At 43.2% G+C, this 24,128-nt stretch overlaps 1 protein-coding gene across 1 annotated transcript in view; it reads right to left on the reverse strand.

The window, feature by feature from the left end:
- Positions 1 to 24,128, reverse strand: part of BIRC6 (baculoviral IAP repeat containing 6) — a 965,314-nt gene that overhangs the window by 575,792 nt on the left and 365,394 nt on the right. The window contains 5 exon segments of the mRNA XM_030196513.1: positions 4,438 to 4,593; positions 6,076 to 6,259; positions 7,281 to 7,496; positions 10,700 to 10,831; positions 11,957 to 12,084. Coding sequence (XP_030052373.1) covers positions 4,438 to 4,593; positions 6,076 to 6,259; positions 7,281 to 7,496; positions 10,700 to 10,831; positions 11,957 to 12,084 — 816 coding nt within the window.

Genomic DNA, 24,128 nt, shown 5'->3' on the forward strand with positions numbered 1-24,128 from the left:
TGCTGGAATACCATTTGAGTGTAGTGTGGTGCGTGGCCACAGGGGCACAACCCTTTGTAGCCCCTACAGAGCCAATATTTCCTTCTGATAGACAAACATTTGTGAGCACAATTTATTGTTGGCTTTGGTGGGACATTGTGAGTAAAAAAAAAAAAAAAAAGGAAAAGTAAAGACAGCACAACTCCTTCTAGTAACAAATCACAAATTGGCCCGATGGATAAACATGTGCAATTAATGCCAGGCTCATCAGGCCCTACAGTGGTATCATCTATGCTTTTATCCAGCTCTGCTGCACCTCTCAGCTCTGGGGGATCCCCCAACCTCACCTTTATCTGGGACTTCTTTGCAATTAGCCAAGATAAGGCTTTTCATGATAGTGCCTTATGCCCCTAGGGTAACTGAGTATGGATTTTTTCCATTAGGGACTCTACAAACCTTAAATTCTGGGCTGAAGATACCAGTTCCAATATCACACCTAGTTTTAGATCTTGGGCCTACTGAACAAATACCATCAGATATAACATTGGTGGATGTCTGGAAATCAGTGATACAAGTTGAATCTATGTTGAAAATTTCTGTAGTTCAATTAAAGACTCCTTTTACAAAGCCATGCATGGCAAATGCGACGAAGCCCATTCAATTTCTATGGGTTTCATCGCATTTGCTGCATCAGAAGCAGCGCGGCTTTGTAAAAGGAGCCGTATGTGAATACTCAGCAGGCATCTCAAAAACTTCAGGAATTGGATTCTGGACTGCATGACTGCTGTAAACACTTTGGGAGCTTCAAATCTAAGGTAGTAACACTGCAGACAATAAGCTCCAAAGGCATTAAAGATAGTCTGAGTTTGCATAATAAATGTAAATCTTTAGAAAATATATATGTCCAAGAATTTGAAGATACTGAATTTTCCTGTTACTCGTTTTCTATCACCTGAGATACTGTTTTGTAAATATCACCGATTCTTTGAAAATATGTAGTTTACATTATCTACTTCAGAAAATAATTTTTCTTGGAGGGGGGAGGCAAAAGATGTGTTTTTTTTTTTTGTTTTAATGAACTTTATTAAAGCAAATATAACTATAACAGCATGTTATGATATCATTCATAATACAATCATTGAAAAAAAAATCTAAACAAACACTGATGTACACTGTAGCTTGCCGCTCCTAACCCCCCCCCCCCCCCCCCCCACTCCCACACACTCCCCAAAGAAATCCCTTATCACAAGGTCAGGTTATTATGTAATAATCAGTAAAAAATCTGGGCTAGCAGTCCATTGCACATATGGGTCCCAAATTTGATGGTATTTTAAAACCAAACCAGTTTAAAAAATGTGTTGAACACTGATTCAGATATTGGCCTTACAAAATTTTTGCAAACTTCTAAGGATAATTTCTAACCCTTCTGGTGACAACTGTTAATGTAAGTGACAAACTTGACTTTCTGTGCTTATTTTAAAAATAAAGATGCCTTATATTGTGACCAGAAATTAAGAATCTTCCCTGAAGTGGCTAGAGCCACTCAGTTGAAGCATAAATGTTTTCTTGACCTGAAGCCACATCTTGGGCCTACTGAGCAAATACCATCTGATATAACATTGGTGGATGTCTAGAAATCAGTGATACAAGTGTCCGACAACATTTCAAAGTAAAAATTATATTTTTCTAGATCCTGGCCAATTGAAAAATATCCTAATAGGTAAAGAATGAAAGAAAGTGGAACATAGGTAGCGATTTGTATGTTAGGGATTAGTTGATACAGCAATAATGTGTACTATTTTTCTTTAAGTTTTCATTATTGTACATCCAGTGCTCACATTGATGTAGACTTGCGATTTGTACTTTTGTTTTTCTCTATGTTTCCTTTTTGAGATTGTTTTTGATTTCAATGTTTCTAATGAAACCAATAAACTTACAAAAATACTTCATGTTTTTGTTATGAGTCATTGAAACTACTTAATGCTTTTCATTGGCCTTAAATAAAAATATATAAAAAGATCTACTTCTCTTTCTTACACTATTATTTCCTCTCTTTTAAATGTTTTTATAGTTTTATAACGTAATTTCCTTTTAAACATTTTTATAAGGTACACTGCTGAGATGGTACTTATCATTCAGCAGTGTGTTTTATAACGTAATTTCCTTTTAAACATTTTTATAACGTATACTGCTGAGATGGTACTTATTTAGTGGTGTATCTGTATGGTTAATGTGTTAGGGTGGATTTTTTTTAATTAATTGGTATAATAAAGCAGTGTAGAGAGAAGAGAATAAGTAAAGGGAAAGTTACCAGCCTGCTTGTTTACTCAGCTCAAAGAGAAGAGAAAAAAAAACCACATAAGCCATGATTCTGAGAATAACGGAAGTGTGTTACAGGACCCTGATAGACTGATGTAAAGACCGGCTGGAATAACAAGTTCACATAAGATGGGAATCACCATGTGACCTGGACAGCCAATAGTTTTTTGGAGCAGACTCTAGTAGCCTGAAAGGAATGGGGTCTGACAACCTAATATGGGACTGTTGACTTTCTCCATGTATTACAAGCAAAGATAGAGCCTGCTATCAGATCTAACCATGCATGATTTTGCAAAATCACAGAGTTTAATGTATGGGCACGGTATATAAAAGTGGTTTGAGCCAAAGGTTCGTCTGCAAAGCCACTGACGAAAGTAGATTCTGAAAAATAAAATACAATCAACAGTCCCATATTAGGTCAATGAAACTGGTCTTTTTATTTTAGAATTGCATAAGGTATCCTGTTAACAAAACAGGAGACTAGTGGAGACATCTCTCTGTTTCTAAAGTCTGCCCAAATCTAGAAGTGCAAATGGTTACAAATATAGTTCTGAAATCACAGATGAGGCAATCAATCATTTCTATTCACGGACAGCAAAAATATAAAGGACAGGGGTGTTTGAGTGACAGGTAGGACATGGATTTTGTTTATAAGAAAAGTAGAACATGCCTAATTCATGGTATTTTTAACTACTGATAAGGAAAGTCTAACAATTACAGACTACTTCTTTGGTCTAAACATATTTGTGGCTTGGGAATAGAAGAGAAAACCAGTTTTCAACAGTAATCCTTTATCTAGAGATAAGCTACTTGTACATTAGATTATTCTTACTCTGTGTGAATGAGTACTCAGCTGAATGGCTTGTTGAACTTAAAAGCAATTCTGGTGGTTTTATCTGAGTGAAAAGGGAAGGCCTGTTAGCGTAGAGAGGAAGTTAGAGCAGAGGTCTTATCTACTGAAAGCAGAGAGCAGCTAGTAAGTGACATACTGGCATGAATATGAGAACTAATATATTTTATGATTAGAATCAAATGAATTGCTGAATAATCTTTACTGTGTGAATATTAGTGACCAATAATAATGCATGCTAAACCGTGTATGACCCATAGCTTTGAGGTTTTCATATAAACATATTGTTACTTCCTGTAACTAGGGGGAAGTGTTTACAGGGTCTTGATATGGGGATCTCTTTCCCCCCAGATTTTCCCATGTGAAATATTAAATAAACTTGGAAACGTCAGCTACACATTGCTTGAACTTAATATGCATATACTGGCCTATACATACTTACTGATAAACTATTCTAGCAGAAAGGAATCATGAAGATTTTTCTTTCCCCAAATCATCTAGAAAGGGATATTAAAATGATCTCTGCACTTTGCCTGTAAGTATAAAGTCCAGGCTAACTATCCTTAAAGAAGTTTATTTTAGGCAGACTATAGGCCATGGGTCCTCTGGCCTCTCAGACCCCCCCCCCCCCCCCCCCCCCCCCCCCCCCCCACCGCCCGAAAGTGTTACTTCCGGATCAAGGTTGGCAAGTTTAAGGAAGCCCTTTCAAAATGTTGCCGGTTCTAGCTCTAATCGGCTGCTTAGAAAGCTCCACTTCCAGCCACACTCTCCCCACTGGGCTTGGCATGAAACACCTCCCCTACTGCCCCACAGCCAAGAAAGACCATGAGAGCAGGGGAAAAACTGTGGTTGCTCATCCGTTAAGCCATGTCACAGCTTTTGATAGCTGGACATCCTACACACTGCCAGTGCTGCTGTGTTTGCATTGTGGCCGCAGCAAATCACACCACCTGAGCTGACCTCCATTGCTGCTGCCATAGTTCCTCCCAGCTTACTTCTCATCTCATTGCCTTTCCTCTTCTCCAAATTTTATGTGCTCAGCGGCACCATACAGAACAGGAAAAATAGATAACATATCCTGCTTCCTCCACTCTTCAACTCACTCTTTTTTTTTTTTTTTTTTTTTTTTTTAACGGCTTGGATAGGAGAAGTAACAAGAGAAAGGGGGAAAACCAGGAAAGATGGAACCCAGACTCATCTGGTTATCATTCCTCCCCCCCCCCCCCCCCCAAGCCCCATCCCTCCCCTCTCCCAGGGGAAGCCATGTGACTAAGTTCCAGAATATTTACCTGCCAAGTCCGGTGTCAAAGGCTCATCTATTGCTTCCACCAAAGGAACGGGTGTTTGCTGCAGAGAATCATCAGAATCCCCAGCAGACGTACCAGATTCCTCTCCCATAGCTCCTTCTTCCATAGCTTCAGCTGCTATGGGTGCCAAGAGTTCACCTATACAACAGCAAAGTATTTCCTTAACGTCACTTGATCACAACTGTAGTTTGTTTCAGCTATCTTGGTTCAAATATGTAAAATGTCCACAACTGAAACCTACTAGTGTTTTACCTCTATCAGGTCCATTTCAACAGATCCAGACATACTAGGGGCAATTTTATATGAGGGTCCCTGTATGAAAAGTGCAAAAAATGTGCCTATTTTATTTCATAAAGGTAACAGTGTTTGTGCCTTTATAAAATGAACAACCAGAACCAGCTTGGACAGCATGCAAAGTTACACCTACTACAAAGATGGGTGTGTGTGTGGATGGTGAGAGAGAGAAAGATACAAAGTGAGGCAAAAAAAAGTAACCTCTTGAGTTTTTTTGAATTTCAACTAGAAATTTTACATACTTAGTCGTCATACTTCCGTATTACTATTAAACATTTAATTAACTTATACTATGTTGATGTTACTGACATTTTAGCCTTACTAGCGATTTTTGAGCATTAAAATGTTTTAACTAAAACACACTAAAATAACATAATTCAAACAATAAAATTAACAATGTGTTAGAATGACATTTTTGAACGCGCGAGAATCCGCTGGGTAGTCACGCAAAAAAAGTCTAACTTCACCGTGTTTAAAGATAATCTCATTCCACTCAGCACAAATATAGATAGTAGCAAAGCTATACAATTTCACACTGAAATTCTAAGCGCCTGCTGAAAAAAACATGTCATGAAAGCAAAAAACTATAGGGGTTTTTTTGCCACACCTTGTATACATATTTCTGTGTACCTGCCTACTAACTTAATATATTTGTTAACTGGCTTTTGGGAGCTAAAAACCTCCTTCTTCAAATCAGAATGCAATGAGCAAAACATGGCAATAAAAGAAAACAAGACAATCATAAAAGCATCCCAATGATACTCCAAGAGAAACAATACTATTTTGCACTGGGGTCATTCAGTTGCATCACATTCCACAGAATAAAAAAAAAATGTTAAAACACAAACTAATCAGAGCAGCTGGCTGAACATCTCTAGAGTGGATTACATACAGGAAACAGTCAAATGAAAGAGTTAAAAGCTCCAGGAAAGCATCAAACTGATTGTCTCCGTAACTCACTGCTCCCCACCAAGTTTCAAAAGTCAACTTGAGTAACATTTAGGGGGAAGAAGGAATTGGAATAAAAACAAATATATAATAAATTTAAAAATATTACCACTTAATCTGATATATTCGCTTCTGTACATCACTAGAGTAACACTGCCTTCTAACAGCAGCAGTAAGGTATACTTGTTTTTTCTCAGCTAATAACCTAAAAAGCTCCCTGAAAGCGCCAGATCAGCAAACACAGCTCTCCCTTTCTCTCACCCTCAATCTAGTCCTCACAGCACATTTAAAGAATGAATCCTTCAACCCTGGCCCCACAAACCAAGTTCTAATTTACCAAACAATTTATGTGCTCTTGTATACCACCAGACTACGTACCTGCTAAAATATCCTGCAGCATACAGGTGAGAGAATACTGAGCCCAAGCTCCTCCCCATGAGATGTCTCCTCTATTGAAATCAGTTCCTACTAATAGTAATAATAGTCTTTCCAGTTGCTGTTCATTTACAATTTCACACAAATGAATTGTGGGCCTTGTGGCATTTGCAATTCTAGCAAGAACCTATAAAATAAAATGAAATGAAAAATTGAAGAGCTACAAATTGGCATGAAGCTGAAGCCACCATTTTATGACATTATTTTCAATATTTTAGATTTTTTAATCTCCACACTTTGATGTAATCCCTGCTGTGCCCATGAGTGGAACTGTGAATGATGTACAATGTAAGTCTGGTTGTAGATAATTTTCATGCTGAGCCAATCTCAATTCTATTTTTTCTTTCTTAACAAGAAGATCTCATGTATAGTGAAGGGATCACTTTTACATGAGGGAAATTACACATTTGACATTGGACTAGTAAATATGAGGCTGCTTCTAACTTCATTAATTTTGCTTTTCTGGCGCTACTATACTGTTTTGATTTTTTAACTTGGACAGCATCCATTGATTTTAATTAGGGAATTTCAGATACAGTTGCTCCATTAGTTCGTCCTTTAAATAATATAGACAGAATGTCATTTAATTGAAAAAAGTAAAGAAATGATAAAAACAGAGGAGTTTTTGTGGCCAATGATTAAAAGGTAGTTGCTTAAGGGAATACAGACGTGCTGCCAGTGTGCATGCAGCCTAACTTGGCAAATATCTCCGAGGCCTTTTCTCCTCTAAAAATTAAAAAAAAATAAGAAAATAAGAAGTTGAGCCATTGCTTGAAGGTTTTGTTTTGCTTGGCAACACATTTGCACTTAAGAGTTACACTTGTTGCTAGATTGAAGCACTTGTGTTTAGTTGCATACTGATTTTGGTGGTCTTCTGGTACTTAATCAAAAAGTATTACAAGGAGTAAGGATATAAGCACAGATGATAAAGGGTTATGCACTAATACAACCCACATCAACTAAGATCAAGTACATCTTTGCTGCCCTCTTCATCATTTCCCTGGTCCTTGATGGAGAGACCAAAGGGCCTCAAGGCACACAGGCTACCCTATGAGCTATGCTGACATACAATGACAACAGTTAGGAAGCAAACAGGAAATACTGGAGCCCCCAAAACCACCCCTCCAAAATTAAGTATCACTGCTTACCTTACAGACGAAGAGGAGCAAATCTGCATGGCATGTGAAGTCCATTGACAGAAGAAAGAGGGCTAATTTCTGCACAACTGAGATGCAGCGCTCATGAGAGAGAGTGAAAGGAAGTGGCTCCATCTCTGGACTTTCCTTTGTTGTTGAAACCTCTGTATCCAAAGTAGAGCGAGGCCATTCTGCTGTTCGTCGAAGGCGTATCAAATCCTTAAAGTGCTGTGCAGAAAATAACTAAACTCAATGTCCCTGCAGCTTAATCAAAATCTACCAAAAGCTATGTTTGCAAGTATTCTCCTTTTTAAACCAAATGTTGATGAGTGCTATCTATACCCTGTAAGTGCAAGTAAAATAGCTTTTCAGCTCAGCTATTTCTGAATTTCAACATCAAGGTACAAAAACTGGTGAAATCTTAAAACTGGCAAAGAAACTGTTAAACATATACTTGCATGACACTTAGCATTACTATTGAGTTGTTATATGGGTTCACAATCTAGTCCTTAGGCATATCCAGCCAATCTGATTTTTGTACATCTATGTTGAATATACATGTTCACCATGGATATCACAAAGTGGCTGTTTTGGTGTCTCCCGAAGCCTAGGTTAACAATCACTGACAGAGAAGAAATTTTGGTTTATCAAGTAAACAAAACATTTGAGACAATGAGGATGATAGAATATGCCAGCTGTTGAACAGATGAAACCATGCAGGCTTTAGAGGGATGATGAATGGTTCACGTCCAGATAAGATGCCCCTTTCTGTCCTCAAGCAGAAAGAAGAACTAAGCTCACAGACAACTGTCCTTGTGGCGTGAAGAACAGCATATGAAGGCTAAAAAATATATTCTGTTATTCAGAAATTTCCTTGAAAAACGTAAACTGACCTCTTTACCATAGGCAGCAAAACAAAATGCCTAAGACAGTATTTATATATTTTATGAATACAGATTCATAATACCAAGCATCTGCCTCTCAATTAAAAGGGCTGAAAGTTAAAACTGACCTCTTTACCATAGGCAGCAAAACAAAATGCCTAAGACAGTATTTATATATTTTATGAATACAGATTCATAATACCAAGCATCTGCCTCTCAATTAAAAGGGCTGAAAGTTAAAACTGACCTCTTTACCATAGGCAGCAAAACAAAATGCCTAAGACAGTATTTATATATTTTATGAATACAGATTCATAAAACCAAGCATCTGCCTCTCCATTAAAAGGGTTGAAAGTTAAAGGGGAGGGGGTATGTGAATAATTGTGATTTATTGTTACGCAACTATAGGTAATCCCTTGTTGGGAGTTTGGAATGTATTCGTATGGATAATAATGTTGCTATAAGGGCAGGTTGAGAGGGTTACTAGTGGAAAGAGGGGGGGGGATGGGAAGGGGGGGAGGGGGAGTTAATTTTGTAAAACAGTTTTGTTACTGACTACTTATGTGCTGTTAATCTGCAAGGTGTTTTGTTAGTAAAACCACATATGCTTCCACCTTTTCCTATGACAGTACTCATTTGTGGAATGCATTACCTAAATCAGTAAAAACGGTTCAAGATAATCTGACTTTCAGGAAGTCTCTCAAGACCTACTTATTTGGGCAAGCTTACCCTAAAGATCCTGTCTTTATTTATTTATTGCATTTGTATCCCACATTTTCCCACCTTTTTGCCTCACTGACTCCTGGACTCCGACCCCTCTAGTGATCTTGTGGACTTACCTACTTTTTTCCTATCCCTTTACCTTTCCGCCCCACTTATCCCATTCCATTTATTGTACTCGCCTGTTTGTTACTTAAATGTTGTAAGCCACACTGAGCCTGCCAGCGGTGGGAAACTGTGGGGTATAAGTGCTGTAAAATAAATAAAATAGCAGACTGTGTTGTTATTGTATACTCTGTTAAAATTTAACAAAAACGTTTAAACATAAAAGGGTTGAAAGTTGTTAATCCATCTCAATTCATTGAGTGGATACTCCCTTCATAATCTGACATTTGTTTCTCCTCAAAGGAACACAATGGATTTGCTCTCTAGTTTGTACTGACCCGGTTAAGGAATGACCATCTGCACTATATTAATTCAAAGCCAGAAAAATAAGAAGTTTGACACAAGCAACTTGTTTGCGATTTCCTGTGATTCTCATTCCCAGAGCCTAAATATGTCTAGACAAATCATAATCCTAAAAGCTGTTTCTTAGTTGTATTAAGCAGGTCACTGTAGAGTGACAGGTAAAGTATGATACGAGTCAGTTCAAACAGCTTACGGGTCAACAGTTGTGCCATGTGTGAAAGAACAATATTTACAAAAACTAGAAACAGAGAGGGGAGCTGCACAGGGTACCAGTTATGAAACGCATGGTTGTGCTCATAAGAGCATAAGAATTGCCATACTGGGAAAGACTGAAGGTCCATCAAGCCCTGTATCTTACTACTAACAGTGGCCAATCCACATCACAAGTACCCAGTAAGATCACAAAGGAGAAAAACAGATTTTATGGTGTTTATCCCAGAATAAGCAGTGGATCATCACAAATCCATCTTAATGGCTTATGGGCTTTTCTTGCAGGAACTTGTTTAAATTCTTTTTTTTTTAAACCCTGCTATGCTAACCGCTTTTACCATGTTGTCTCGCAATGAATTCCAGAGTTTAATTAAAAGTTGAGGAAAGAAATATTTTCTCCAATTTGTTTTAAATTTACTACTTAATTTCACTGCATACTCCCTAGTCCTTGTATTGGAAACAGTAAACAAGGGACTGTCTCTCTAAATCAAGTGTTCAGTGCTGTGTGCGTCTGGTAGCGCTATACAAATGCTATTAGTAGTAGTAGTAGTACTTGTTCCACTCAACTTAGTACTTTTTTACACCTCTATCATATCCCCTCAGCCATCTCTTCTCCAAGCTGAAGAGCCCTAGCTTCTCTAGCCTTTCCTCATAGGGAAGTCATCCCATTCCCTTTATATTTTCAGGGCCCTTCTCTGTACTGTTTCTAATTTTGCTATTATCTTTTTTGAGATGTGGGAACCAAAACTGCATACAATATTTGAGGTGCGGTCGCACCATGGAGAGATACAAAGGCAAGATAATATTCTCAATTTTCTGCTCTCTTTCCTAATAATTCTTGAACAAATGCAGCTTGTGCCAACTCTATCAGATAATATTCATGTGAGGCTGTAAATAGAGATCTGAGTAGGAAGGTACAGGAGAACCTCACCCCCCCCCCCCCCAAACAAAAACATCCAATATGAGAAAAGCCAAAGAAAAACCACCACAGCTCATACTCCTTTCTGAAATCTCTTGCCATTCTAAAGTCCATGCAACAACAAAAAAAATTTAATAGTAATATTATCCCTTAAAACCCTACTATTAATCTGATGAATAAGACTGGACAACTATAAACCAACCAGTAAATACAGCTGCCTTTTTCCATACCTTAGAAGTAGCTTGCTTCAGTTTTGCCTGCTCCACTAGAAGTTTGTAAGATGATCCTTTGTTGCTCTGTATTTTCTCTTTTTCTATCTGTTCCACCAACGCCTTCTGTTTCGCCTTTAACAAATTAAGTTGCTAAAAGAAATGTTAACTAATTAAATGATGTAAATAACTTATATCTCTCTCCTCCTGTATGCTTCTAATCCATATTTTGCACTTTAATTTACATTAGATGTAACCAAGATGGGTTAAAACTCATCTGATTATGCCAAATTCTCAACAGGTTTATTGGATTGAGATTGCAGATAACTACCACCCAAAACATTAGGAAACAAGTTCTGTAATTCACCTGAAGCTATGGAACTCTCTGATGAAGTATTGGTCAATAAAAGGAGTTTGCATCAAACCACAGTATCTGGACTACAGATGTACCCATAAATCAAGTGATGACCAACGGAAAGCAGGACTGGCCATCACAAAAGAGACTAAGAAATTGAATTCAAGTCAAAATGTCCTTTCCATCTTGTTGGACCAGAAGGAAAAAAAACCCATCTGCACTATTTTAATATCTAGCAAAAAGCAGACGCAAACCTGTTGATATTCAGTGGGAGTTAAAAGGATGGAAGTTGTTCCTACCTGGTTAACTCCTACTTATCAGGTACACTACAAATTCTCAGCAGCACTAACCGGAGAGTGCTTCTGAGGATCAGCACAAACCACCACAGAATAATCTGGTTAGTGCCTGGGTAGTTATGCAGGCACTGCCAATATTCAATACTGGTGCCCAGATAACTATCCAGGCAAGCTGGACAGCATAAAAAACCAGTCCTAATGTTCCCAAAAGCACTGGATAACTTCCAGTAGACACCAATGCCACAGATATTCCACTGGTAACCAGATGTGGCTTAGTACTGAATATCTGGGTCTAGATGTTCTTAATGTAGATCAGCCAACTGCGGCCAGCATTCAAAAAAAATGTTGACCACTGTGGGCTGAATATCAACTGTAAAGCTACTAAAAACCAAAAACTATCTTGGACCTGATACACTGCATAGCGCAAGATGATTTATACCTACTGTATAATATCTTCACATCCAGCTCTGATATTCATGAAGACAGAGCCTAAGAACAACTTCTGCACTATCCGAGAATACTCATTGTTATTTTATTCCTACTACTGACTCTTAAAATTCTAAGTTAGGTACAGGAAAATCAGCGTGTATAAAAGAAAGCAAAAGTTTACTACAATTTACAGATTACCTGTTTGTGATGAACCAATTGTTTTCTGATCTTTCTTGAATACAGTCTATCAAGGCTACTGTTGCCCTTACTTGATCTGCACAAACTCTGGGTATGTAGACTGTTGTTAATGAAACTCCACTGATTGCCTATTGAAGTAAACACATAGGTATGTTACCTCCTACTAAAGACTTACCAAACCTTTTAATCACCTTACACCTAAAAATCATGCAAATAAAATTAAGTTAATAAGCAGCAAATTTAAAGACACAAAAGATTTCAGCATTTTTCACAATATATTTATTTTCAAATTTGTTTAGCCAACTTAGGTACTGGAAAGGATTGCTGTGGCAAATAGCTAAACCGAAAATAGACGCTGGATGGAAAGGGAAATGAGAGGGGGCAGACGCTGGATGGAAAGGGGAGAGAAAGGGGGCAGATGCTGGATAGAAAGGGGGGAGGTCTGACATGTAGGCTGGGGCGTCACCATGGATGATTTTATGGACCAAGGTACAGAGTTTGAACGTGATGCGTTCTTTGAGTGGGAGCCAGTGTAGTTTTTCGCGAAGGGGTGTTGCGCTTTCGTATTTTGGTCTGCCGAATATAAGTCTGGCTGCCATGTTCTGGGCTGTCTGGAGTTTTTTTGAGTATTTGCTCTTTGCAGCCGGCGTAGAGTGAGTTGCAATAGTCCAGATGACTAACAGTGATTGTACCAGGTAGCGGAAGACATTCCTTGGGAAAAATGATCTGACTCTTTTTAGTTTCCACATTGAGTGGAACATCTTTTTAGTTATGTTTTTTGCATGATTCTCAAGTGTTAGGTGTCGATCAATGGTGACTCCAAGGATTTTTAGGGTGTCTGGTAGACTTAGATTAGGTGTGTTGATGGTAGTGAATTCCTTTTTGTTGTATTGCGAGGTGAGAACTAGGCATTGGATTTTTTTCAGCATTTAGTTTCAGTCGAAATGCATCTGCCCAGGAGTTCATTACGTGTAGGCTTTGGTTGATTTCGTCGGAAATTTCTCTTAGATCGCATTTGAATGGGATAAAGATTGTTACATCATCAACATATATATATATGGGTTTAGATTCTGATTCGATAGTAGCTTAGCCAAGGGTGTCATCATTAGGTTGAATATGGTCGGTGAGAGGGGGGATCCCTGTGGAACTCCGCATTTAGGTGTCCATGTGGCTGATGTAGTCGAGTTTGATGTCACTTGATATGAGCGGGTGGTTAGGAAACCCTTGAACCATCTGAGAACGTTACCTCTGATTCTGAAGTATTCGAGGATGTGTAGTAAAATTCCATGGTCAACCATATCGAATGCGCTTGACATGTCAAATTGTAACAGTAGTATGTTGTTGCCGTTTGCTATCAATTGTTTGAGTTTGGTCATAAGCCTGACTAGTACGGTTTCCGTACTGTGATTAGAGTGGAATCCTGACTGGGAATCGTGCAGTATCGAGAACTTGTTTAGGTATTCTGTGAATTGTTTGGTCACCATGCCTTCTGTTATTTTGGTGAGTAGGGGAATGGATGCTACTGGTCTATAGTTCATTAGTATTTTTCTTTGCATCTTTTGGTATGGGGGGAGTAGAATATTTCCTTTCTCCTTTGGGAAGAGTCCATTTTGTAGCATGAAATTCACATGGTTTGTTAGGTCCATAATGAATTGTTGGGGGGCCGACTTCATGAGGTTGTTTGGGCATATATCTAATTTACAGCGAGATTTGGCGAATCTTTTAAGTGTCTGTGAGATAAGATCTTCTGGTAGCATTGTGAATTCGGTCCAGATCCTGTCTGCTGGGTGGACCCTTTGGGATAAAAGTCGAACATCACAGTTGGGCTATTCAATTATTTACAGCAGCCCGCTTGGTTTTGGCCGCTGCATGAAAAAAGCAGATCTTCCCTTCACCTCAATCTACCGTAAAAAAAATGGAGTATCTACACCATACGGTGGAATTAATGGCTATCAAGAATGGACAACTGAACTCCTTTCATAAGATCTGAGATAAATAAAGGAAATGTGTTTGAGAAAATCTCCTAAAGGGGAATCAGGAGACTCTACAGAAGGCTAAGACTTTACCAATCAGTTTATGTTAAGGGAAGGAAAGGGAGCCTATCCTACACTGTGGGTCTGACATTGTGAAAGAAAGGAGATAGGAGGGCTGGGTTTGGGGAATGGTTGATATGTTGAATTATGATTTATGTTGATTGAATTTCTTCAATGAAGTTATAAGCTTTGGAAAAAAAATGTACTTCTGAAGCAGAGAGCATGCAAATCCCTCACATACTATATGTATCATCATTATGTAGTCTGTTGTTGGCCTGATTAATCTCTCAATGTGGGGGCACGACTCGAGTCTTACTGCTCCGGGATCCTTGGGGGCCTCAGGTTACTGCTGATGTAGCTATACAGGACATTACTGTGCAGTATTATCAAGAACTCTATGCAGTGCCCCCTGAGGAGGGTCTGCAGGTGTCTCAGTATCTGGAAAACATTTTAGTGACCGAACTTACTCCCACTTAGCAAGCTGTGCTGAACCAAACTGAGTCAGGATGAGGTCTGGTTGGCGATTAAGCAGAGCACTTTGATGAAGATTCCTGGCCCAGATGGGTACTGAGTAGAATTTTACAAGCTAATGCGATAGGCTTCCGTGCTGCCTCTCACCCAAATATTTACTGTGATGGTGGATGAGGAAGCCGCCCAGCAGTAGCTTAATATTGTACAGATTATAGTACATCCTACGCTAGGACAGGATCCTGCACTAACTGAATCCTATTGGCCTATTTCCTTACTCAGTTCTGAGGTTAAACTTTTGGCTAAGATTATGGCCAATAGGCTTGCATGGTATCTGCCTTCATTAATCCTCAAAGTCCAGGAGTTCATACGGAGTTGGTCTATCGCAAAGAACTTGCAGTGCATCTTGGTGGCTCTGGAGTGGAGAGCTTGGGATGATTGTCCTTCCTTGATGATGAGCTTTGATGCCAAGAAGGCGTTTGATCGTGACCACTAGGATTTTCTTTTTGACATCTTCTTAAAGTATGGTATTGATGGGAGGTTCTTGTCTATGGACAAAGCGCTTTTGTCTCCTCGAGCTCACGTTATAGTCAATATTACAGTATCTGCTAGCTTTCAGATTCAGCAGCGTACCCGACAGGGATGTCCACTATTATCGTTACTTTTCATCCTTACCTTGGACCCATTGATGTGAGATATCTATTAGACTCCGGAACCTCATGGTATTCAGATAGGTCCCTTGTGTTTCAAAGCGGCAGCCTTTGCTGACATCATCTTGGTAGCATATCACCCATCCTGATCGGTCACTCCCAACGCTTGTACAGTTGTTTTCAGAATACAGGGATTTTGTCAGTTTTAAGTTAAACCTTCAAAGTTGGAGGTGTTACCTTCTTCTGTGGCTCTGAAAGTGATCTTGGGCTCAACATTCCCACTGAAAAGGGTGACTCAATCAATTCGATATCTGAGAATCCAGCTAGCCACGCATCCTATGACTCTCTACGCTATTAATGTTCTGCCATTGCTTGTGGAGACCCGAAAGGTGTTGGTCAGATCTTTTGTTGTCTTTAATGGGGCCTATTAGTCTGCTCCATATGATCATTTTCCTCACATGGCTTTACTTGTTGTAGACTTTGCCGCTCTGGGTGTTACAGTGGGATCTTCGTAAGCTCCATGGCCTTCTCAGTAGGTTTTGTTGGGCGGAAAGAAAACCGAAAGTCCACTGGTATTATTTGCTTGGGAAATGGAGCCAGGGGGGTTTAGGTTTACCCGATTACAAATTGTACAATCAGGCTTGCCTACTCTGCCACTTAGGGGACTGGCTTTTTCGTAGGGCCCAGTTTACGCTTTTGGACTTGGAAAGTGAATTTTTTGCTCCTTTTGATTTTCTTACTTTGTTGCACTGTCTGTCTGACTGCCCAGCTTCCTTGTTATTATAAGGGCTTCAGACTTCTACGGCCACTACAGGAGATATGGAGGGCATTAGTGCACCTTTTGGGGAGGTATCATTCAGTTACTGACATTCTCACCATCTGAAGTAATCTGGCTTTTCAACCCAGGTTGGTTAACCCAGTTCTCCGATCCTGGAAAACTTACGGCTTTCTTCATTTAGAACATCTCTTAGCTCAGGACATGGCACTTTTGCTGTTTGAGGATCTTCAGCAGAGGTTTGATGTACAGTGGGGTAAACGTTTTAGATAGTGTAAGTTGTGCAACTATATTAATTCCCTCAAAGCCAGTTCCTTATGCGACTGCATGGGAGCCAAATTGCAAGGGCTGTCAGTCTCGAGCCTACATAAGACACTCTGGTCGCGTCAGATGGGATGGGATATGTCAGGCCTTCAGGACTGATGGGTGGTGGAGCTAGGGCATGCTTTAGATACTTGGTATCTTCAGGCTGCCATTGGGGCTATTCCTCATTTGGTATCCAGGGCCTGCCCTCAGCAAAGTAATTTTAGAATGATTCATCATGCTTATTTCTCCAAGGTGTAGCTGTTCCAGGCAGGTATTGAAGAGTCACTATTTTATATTAAATGTGGTAGGGCTGCTAGTACTTTGGGGAACTCTACTGGGGATTGTCCTAAGATTCAATCATTTTGGTACTCTGTGGTGCAATACATGGTCTTTGGTCACTCTTGGTTCGATGGAACAGTTACTACTGGACATACAAAGGGCTTGGGGATGTTCTTGGATCGATGGAACAGTTACTACTGGACATACAAGGAGCTTATCAGGTGAGGACAAAGGGCCAAGTTTCGTCTTTTCAGAAACTGAGTCTTGTTGCCCATAAATATGTTCTTCAATCTTGGACTTCAGTGGAAGCCCCTTCAGTGTGGAATTGGCGAAATCAAGTACAGCAGTTGGCCATGTGGGAGGCGAAAGCGGCCACAGGACCAGTGAAGCAGAAAAATCGTTTTATCTGATATGGACTGCCTATCTGCATACATTGAGTCCTAGGGAGCGTAGTTTATTGCTGAGTCATTTGTAAGTAATGAGAATAGCAATATTATCTATAAGTTGGTTGGGGGGGGGGAGGGGGGAATGCTGCCAAGGATGGGGATTTGTATCTGAGGGTTTTATGGGGGGGTTTGGATTGGTGGGAGAGAAGGGATTATTTCATTCTCTGTTTCTTAGGGATCTGGGGGCTACAAGAGTATGGGCCCAAAGATCCGTTTGTTCACAATGTTTGGGATTTATGGGGGAGTTGGGGGTTGGGGGATATAATATCCTGATGACTAGTTTCTGCTATTGAGGCTCAGCTGTTTGGCTGCTGTACTCCACTTTCGTTATTGTTGTTTGCCTGTGTTTATATGCTCTGTTATCAATAAAAAGTGCTAAAACCTAAAAAGAGTGAGCAAAGGTTTTAAGGTCTTATTCCTAGAACAGTTGCCACACTGTATTCCAAAGATATATGAAAAATTAGAAGACGTAAAATGAAATACAGGGAGTGTAGAGAGAAAAAGTTTGCATTCTTCCTCCTACAGAAAAGCGAAGTTACTCACCTGGTGTAATAGAAGTGAATTTTAAAGATTGTTTTTTCAACTCTGCCTTGACCAACAAGTGTAATCGGGGTCTGTATATTTGATTAGAAGCAATTCTGTTTGTATGAAAATGATTTGGAATGTAGAAGAAGATAAGACACAGCTCTAATTAATTTGGTATGTGAAGAGGGAGGTGAAGCATGTTTTGAGTTCAGACTGGCCACCTGGACTGAGAAACATGTGACCACAATCCCACAGTATGCCTTCTTTAACAAAACAGAGAAATTCTCAAGCATTCTGTACTTTTCCTTAGCTCTGAACATGAGTTCTAAGCCTAATAAAAAAAGGAGGCCTTTTGCAGTGAAGCTGGAAGCTCATTTATGGGTGGACGCATTACATAGAACCAGACTCCTGGTAAAACTCTGGCTTCGCTGAAAAAAGGGCTTCTCTCTGCTGATGTAAAAAGCCTGGATGATTTAAGGACCAGTGATGGATGTATGCATAATGATGATTGTTTATTGCTTCTTTTTCTGGTCTAGAAACTCCTAGCATTGCATGGATATAGGGATCAGTGATGTAATGATTGCTTATAGGTATTGTTTCTTTTCAGTTATAATCATTGTGTGTGTATGTGTGTATATATATATATATATATCACTGTGTATCTTAGACCCTCTATAATAAAAGTCTCACTTACCTAATACGAATCCAAAAGCATCCACAGTAATTACTGAGTAGTCTGTCAGTAAAGCAGGCTGTAAAACCTGGGCAGAACACCTGGGCAGGTGTTCCGAGGACAGCAGGATATACATTACCACATATGGGTGACACCAAATGACTGAGCCTCGGCAACTGACTTGGCAACACAATAATAATGGGTGATTTCAATTACCCTGATATTGGCTGGGTAAATATATCATCAATGCATGTGAGGGAGGTAAAATTCCTTGATGAAATCAACACCTGCTTTATGAAACAGCTGGTTCAAGAACCAACAAGAGGGGGAAAATTCTAGACCTACTCCTTAGCTGAGCTCATGATCTGGTGCAGGAAGTAATTGGTGCTGGGGCCACAGTGATCATAATATGATCAAATTTGATACTATCTCCGGAGAAAGTAAAAACAGGAAATCCAATATGTTAGCATTTAACTTTCAGAAAGGAGACTATGATAAAATGAGAAGAATGGTTAAAAAAAAAAAAAAAAAACCCACCTAGAGGAGCAGCTGCAAAGGTAACAAATTTACTTCAGACATAGATGCTGTTCAAAAACACCATCCTGGAAGCCCAGATCAGACATAGCGAATGCTACATACCTGTAGAAGGTATTCTCCGAGGACAGCAGGCTGATTGTTCTCACTGACGGGTTGACGTCCTCGGCAGCCCCCTCCATCGGAAAGTTTACTAGCAAAGGCCTTTGCTAGTCCTCGCGCGCCCATGCGCACCGCGCATGCGCGGCCGTCTTCCCGCCCGAAACCGGCTCGAGCCGGCCAATCCAGTATGTAGCAAGACAATACACTTCTAGGGAAGACTCAACTCCAAAGGGGAGGCGGGCGGGTTTGTGAGAACAATCAGCCTGCTGTCCTCGGAGAATACCTTCTACAGGTATGTAGCATTCGCTTTCTCCAAGGACAAGCAGGCTGCTTGTTCTCACTGATGGGGTATCCCTAGCCCCCAGGCTCACTCAAAACAACAACCATGGTCAATTGGGCCTCGCAACGGCGAGGACATTAAAGAGATTGACCTAAAAAAATTTACCAACTAACTGAGAGTGCAGCCTGGAACAGAACAACAGGGCCCTCGGGGGGTGGAGTTGGATCCTAAAGCCCAAACAGGTTCTGAAGAACTGACTGCCCGAACCGACTGTCGCGTCGGGTGTCCTGCTGCAGGCAGTAATGAGATGTGAATGTGTGGACAGATGACCACGTCGCAGCTTTGCAAATTTCTTCAATGGAGGCTGACTTCAAGTGGGCTACCGACGCAGCCATGGCTCTAACATTATGAGCCGTGACATGACCCTCAAGAGCCAGCCCCGCCTGGGCGTAAGTGAAGGAAATGCAATCTGCTAGCCAATTGGATATGGTGCGTTTCCCTACAGCCACTCCCCTCCTATTGGGGTCAAAATAAACAAACAATTGGGCGGACTGTCTGGTGGGCTGTGTCCGCTCCAGGTAGAAGGCCAATGCTCTCTTGCAGTCCAATGTGTGCAGCTGACGTTCAGCAGGGCAGGAATGAGGACGGGGAAAAAATGTTGGCAAGACAATTGACTGGTTCAGATGGAACTCCGACACAACCTTTGGCAGGAACTTAGGGTGAGTGCGGAGGACTACTCTGTTATGATGAAATTTGGTGTACGGGGCCTGGGCTACCAGGGCCTGAAGCTCACTGACTCTACGAGCTGAAGTAACTGCCACCAAGAAAATGACCTTCCAGGTCAAGTACTTCAGATGGCAGGAATTCAGTGGCTCAAAAGGAGGTTTCATCAGCTGGGTGAGAACGACATTGAGATCCCATGACACTGTAGGAGGCTTGACAGGGGGCTTTGACAAAAGCAAACCTCTCATGAAGCGAACAACTAAAGGCTGTCCTGAGATCGGCTTACCTTCCACACGGTAATGGTATGCACTGATTGCACTAAGGTGAACCCTTACAGAGTTGGTCTTGAGACCAGACTCAGACAAGTGCAGAAGGTATTCAAGCAGGGTCTGTGTAGGACAAGAGCGAGGATCTAGGGCCTTGCTGTCACACCAGACGGCAAACCTCCTCCAATGGAAGAAGTAACTTCTCTTAGTGGAGTCTTTCCTGGAAGCAAGCAAGATGCGGGAGTCACCCTCTGACAGACCCAAAGAGGCAAAGTCTACGCCCTCAACATCCAGGTCGTGAGAGCCAGAGACTGGAGGTTGGGATGCAGAAGCGCCCCCTCGTCCTGTGTGATGAGGGTCGGAAAACACTCCAATCTCCACGGTTCTTCGGAGGATAACTCCAGAAGAAGGGGGAACCAGATCTGACGCGGCCAAAAAGGAGCAATCAGAATCATGGTGCCTCGGTCTTGCTTGAGTTTCAACAAAGTCCTCCCCACCAGAGGGATGGGAGGATAAGCATACAGCAGGCCCTCCCCCCAATCCAGGAGGAAGGCATCCGATGCTAGTCTGCCGGGGGCCTGAAGCCTGGAACAGAACTGAGGGACTTTGTGGTTCACTCGAGATGCGAAGAGATCCACCAAGGGGGTGCCCCACGCTTGGAAGATCTGGCGCACCACTCGGGAGTTGAGCGACCACTCGTGAGGTTGCATAATCCGGCTCAGTCTGTCGGCCAGACTGTTGTTTACGCCTGCCAGATATGTGGCTTGGAGCACCATGCCGAGACGGCGGGCCCAGAGCCACATGCTGACGGCTTCCTGACACAGGGGGCGAGATCTGGTGCCCTCCTGCTTGTTGACATAGTACATGGCAACCTGGTTGTCTGTCTGAATTTGGATAATTTGGTGGGACAGCCGATCTCTGAAAGCCTTCAGAGCGTTCCAGATCGCTCGCAACTCCAGAAGATTGATCTGTAGATCGCGTTCTTGGAGGGACCAACTTCCTTGGGTGTGAAGCCCATCGACATGAGCTCCCCATCCCAGGAGAGACGCATCCGTGGTCAGCACTTTTTGTGGCTGAGGAATTTAGAAGGGACGTCCCAGAGTCAGATTGGAGCAAATCGTCCACCAATATAGGGATTTGAGAAAACTCGTGGACAGGTGGATCACGTCCTCTAGACCCCCAGCGGCCTGATACCACTGGGAGGCTAGGGTCCATTGAGCAGATCTCATGTGGAGGCGGGCCATGGGAGTCACATGAACTGTGGAGGCCATGTGGCCCAGCAATCTCAACATCTGCCGAGCTGTGATCTGCTGGGACGCACGCACCCGCGAGACGAGGGACAACAAGTTGTTGGCTCTCGCCTCTGGCAGATAGGCGCGAGCTGTCCGAGAATCCAGCAGGGCTCCTATGAATTCGAGTTTCTGCACTGGGAGAAGATGGGACTTTGGGTAATTTATCACAAACCCCAGTAGCTCCAGGAGGCGAATAGTCATCTGCATGGACTGCAGGGCTCCTGCCTCGGATGTGTTCTTCACCAGCCAATCGTCGAGATATGGGAACACGTGCACCCCCAGCCTGCGAAGTGCCGCTGCTACCACAGCTAGGCACTTTGTGAACACCCTGGGCGCAGAGGCGAGCGCAAAGGGTAGCACACAGTACTGGAAGTGGCGTGTGCCCAACTGAAATCGCAGATACTGTCTGTGAGCTGGCAGTATCGGGATGTGTGTGTAGGCATCCTTCAAGTCCAGAGAGCATAGCCAATCGTTTTGCTGAATCATGGGGAGAAGGGTGCCCAGGGAAAGCATCCTGAACTTTTCTTTTACGAGATATTTGTTCAGGGCCCTTAGGTCTAGGATGGGACGCATCCCCCCTGTTTTCTTTTCCACAAGGAAGTACCTGGAATAGAATCCCAGCCCTTCTTGCCCGGATGGCACGGGCTCGACCGCATTGGCGCTGAGAAGGGCGGAGAGTTCCTCTGCAAGTACCTGCTTGTGCTGGAAGCTGTAAGACTGAGCTCCCGGTGGACAATTTGGAGGTTTTGAGGCCAAATTGAGGGTGTATCCCTGCCGGACTATTTGGAGAACCCACTGATCGGAGGTTATGAGAGGCCACCTTTGGTGAAAAGCTTTCAACCTCCCCCCGACCGGCAGGTCGCCCGGCACTGACACTTGGATGTCGGCTATGCTCTGCTGGAGCCAGTCAAAAGCTCGCCCCTTGCTTCTGCTGGGGAGCCGCGGGGCCTTGCTGAGGCGCACGCTGCTGACGAGAGCGAGCGCGCTGGGGCTTAGCCTGGGCCGCAGGCTGTCGGGAAGGAGGATTGTACCTACGCTTACCAGAAGCATAGGGACCAGTCTTCCTTCCCCCGAAAAATCGTCTACCTGTAGAGGTAGAGGCTGAAGGCTGCCGGCGGGAGAACTTGTCGAATGCGGTGTCCCACTGGTGGAGAGACTCTACCACCTGCTCGACTTTTTCTCCAAAAATGTTGTCCGCACGGCAAGGCGAGTCCGCAATCCGCTGCTGGAGTCTATTCTCCAGGTCGGCGGCACGCAGCCATGAGAGCCTGCGCATCACCACACCTTGAGCAGCGGCCCTGGACGCAACATCAAAAGTGTCATAAACTCCTCTGGCCAGGAATTTTCTGCACGCCTTCAGCTGCCTGACCACCTCCTGAAAAGGCTTGGCTTGCTCAGGGGGAAGAGCATCAACCAAACCCGCCAACTGCCGCACATTGTTCCGCATGTGTATGCTCGTGTAGAGCTGGTAAGACTGGATCTTGGCCACGAGCATAGAAGAATGGTAGGCCTTCCTCCCAAAGGAGTCTAAGGTTCTAGGGTCTTTGCCCGGGGGCGCCAAAGCATGCTCCCTAGAACTCTTAGCCTTCTTTAGGGCCAGATCCACAACTCCAGAGTCATGAGGCAACTGAGTGCGCATCAGCTCTGGGTCCCCATGGATTCGGTACTGGGACTCAATCTTCTTGGGAATGTGGGGATTACTTAGTGGCTTGGTCCAGTTCGCAAGCAATGTCTTTTTCAGGACATGGTGCAAGGGAACAGTGGACGCTTCCTTAGGTGGAGAAGGATAGTCCAGGAGCTCAAACATTTCAGCCCTGGGCTCGTCCTCCACAACCACCGGGAAGGGGATGGCCGTAGACATCTCCCGGACAAAGGAAGCAAAAGACAGGCTCTCGGGAGGAGAAAGCTGTCTCTCAGGAGAGGGAGTGGGATCAGAAGGAAGACCCTCAGACTCCTCGTCAGAGAAATATCTGGGGTCCTCCTCTTCCTCCCACGAGGCCTCACCCTCGGTGTCAGACACAAGTTCACGAACCTGCGTCTGCAACCTCGCCCTGCTCGACTCGGTGGAACCCCGTCCACGGTGGGGGCGTCGAGAGGTAGACTCCCTCGCCCGCATCGGCGAAGCTCCCTCCGCCGACGTAGTCGGGGAGCCTTCCTGGGAGGTGGCCGCTGTCAGCACCGCACGCGGTACCGACGTCGGGGACCTCAACCTGGGCGATGGGCCAGCCGGCGCCACGCTCGACGGTACCGGAGGCGCAAGCACCGCCGGTACCGGAGGGGTAGGGCGCAACAGCTGTCCCAGAATCTCTGGGAGAACGGCCCGGAGGCTCTCGTTTAGAGCGGCTGCAGAGAAAGGCTGAGAGGTCGATGCAGGCGTCGACGTCAGAACCTGTTCCGGGCGAGGAGGCTGTTCCGGGCTGTCCAGAGTGGAGCGCATCGACACCTCCTGAACAGAGGGTGAGCGGTCCTCTCGGTGCCGATGCCTGCTGGGTGCCGAATCCCTCGGCGACCCAGAGCTCTCGGTGCCGACATGGGGAGGAGACCGGTGTCGATGCTTCTTCGACTTCTTCCGAAGCATGTCACCGGAGCTCCCCGGCAACGACGAGGAGGACGTAGAATCCATCCGTCGCTTCCTCGGGGCCGAGACCGAAGAGGGTCGATCCCGGGGGTGCTGTACCGCAGGAGCCCTCAGGGTAGGAGGAGACCCACCCGAAGGCTCACCGCCACCAGCAGGGGAATGGACAGCCCTCACCTGCACTCCTGACGATGCACCTCCGTCCGACGACATCAGCAGACGAAGTCTTGGTACCACCGACGTCG

This window comes from Microcaecilia unicolor, chromosome 3 (assembly GCF_901765095.1).
Source record: "Microcaecilia unicolor chromosome 3, aMicUni1.1, whole genome shotgun sequence".
Lineage (NCBI taxonomy): Eukaryota > Metazoa > Chordata > Amphibia > Gymnophiona > Siphonopidae > Microcaecilia > Microcaecilia unicolor.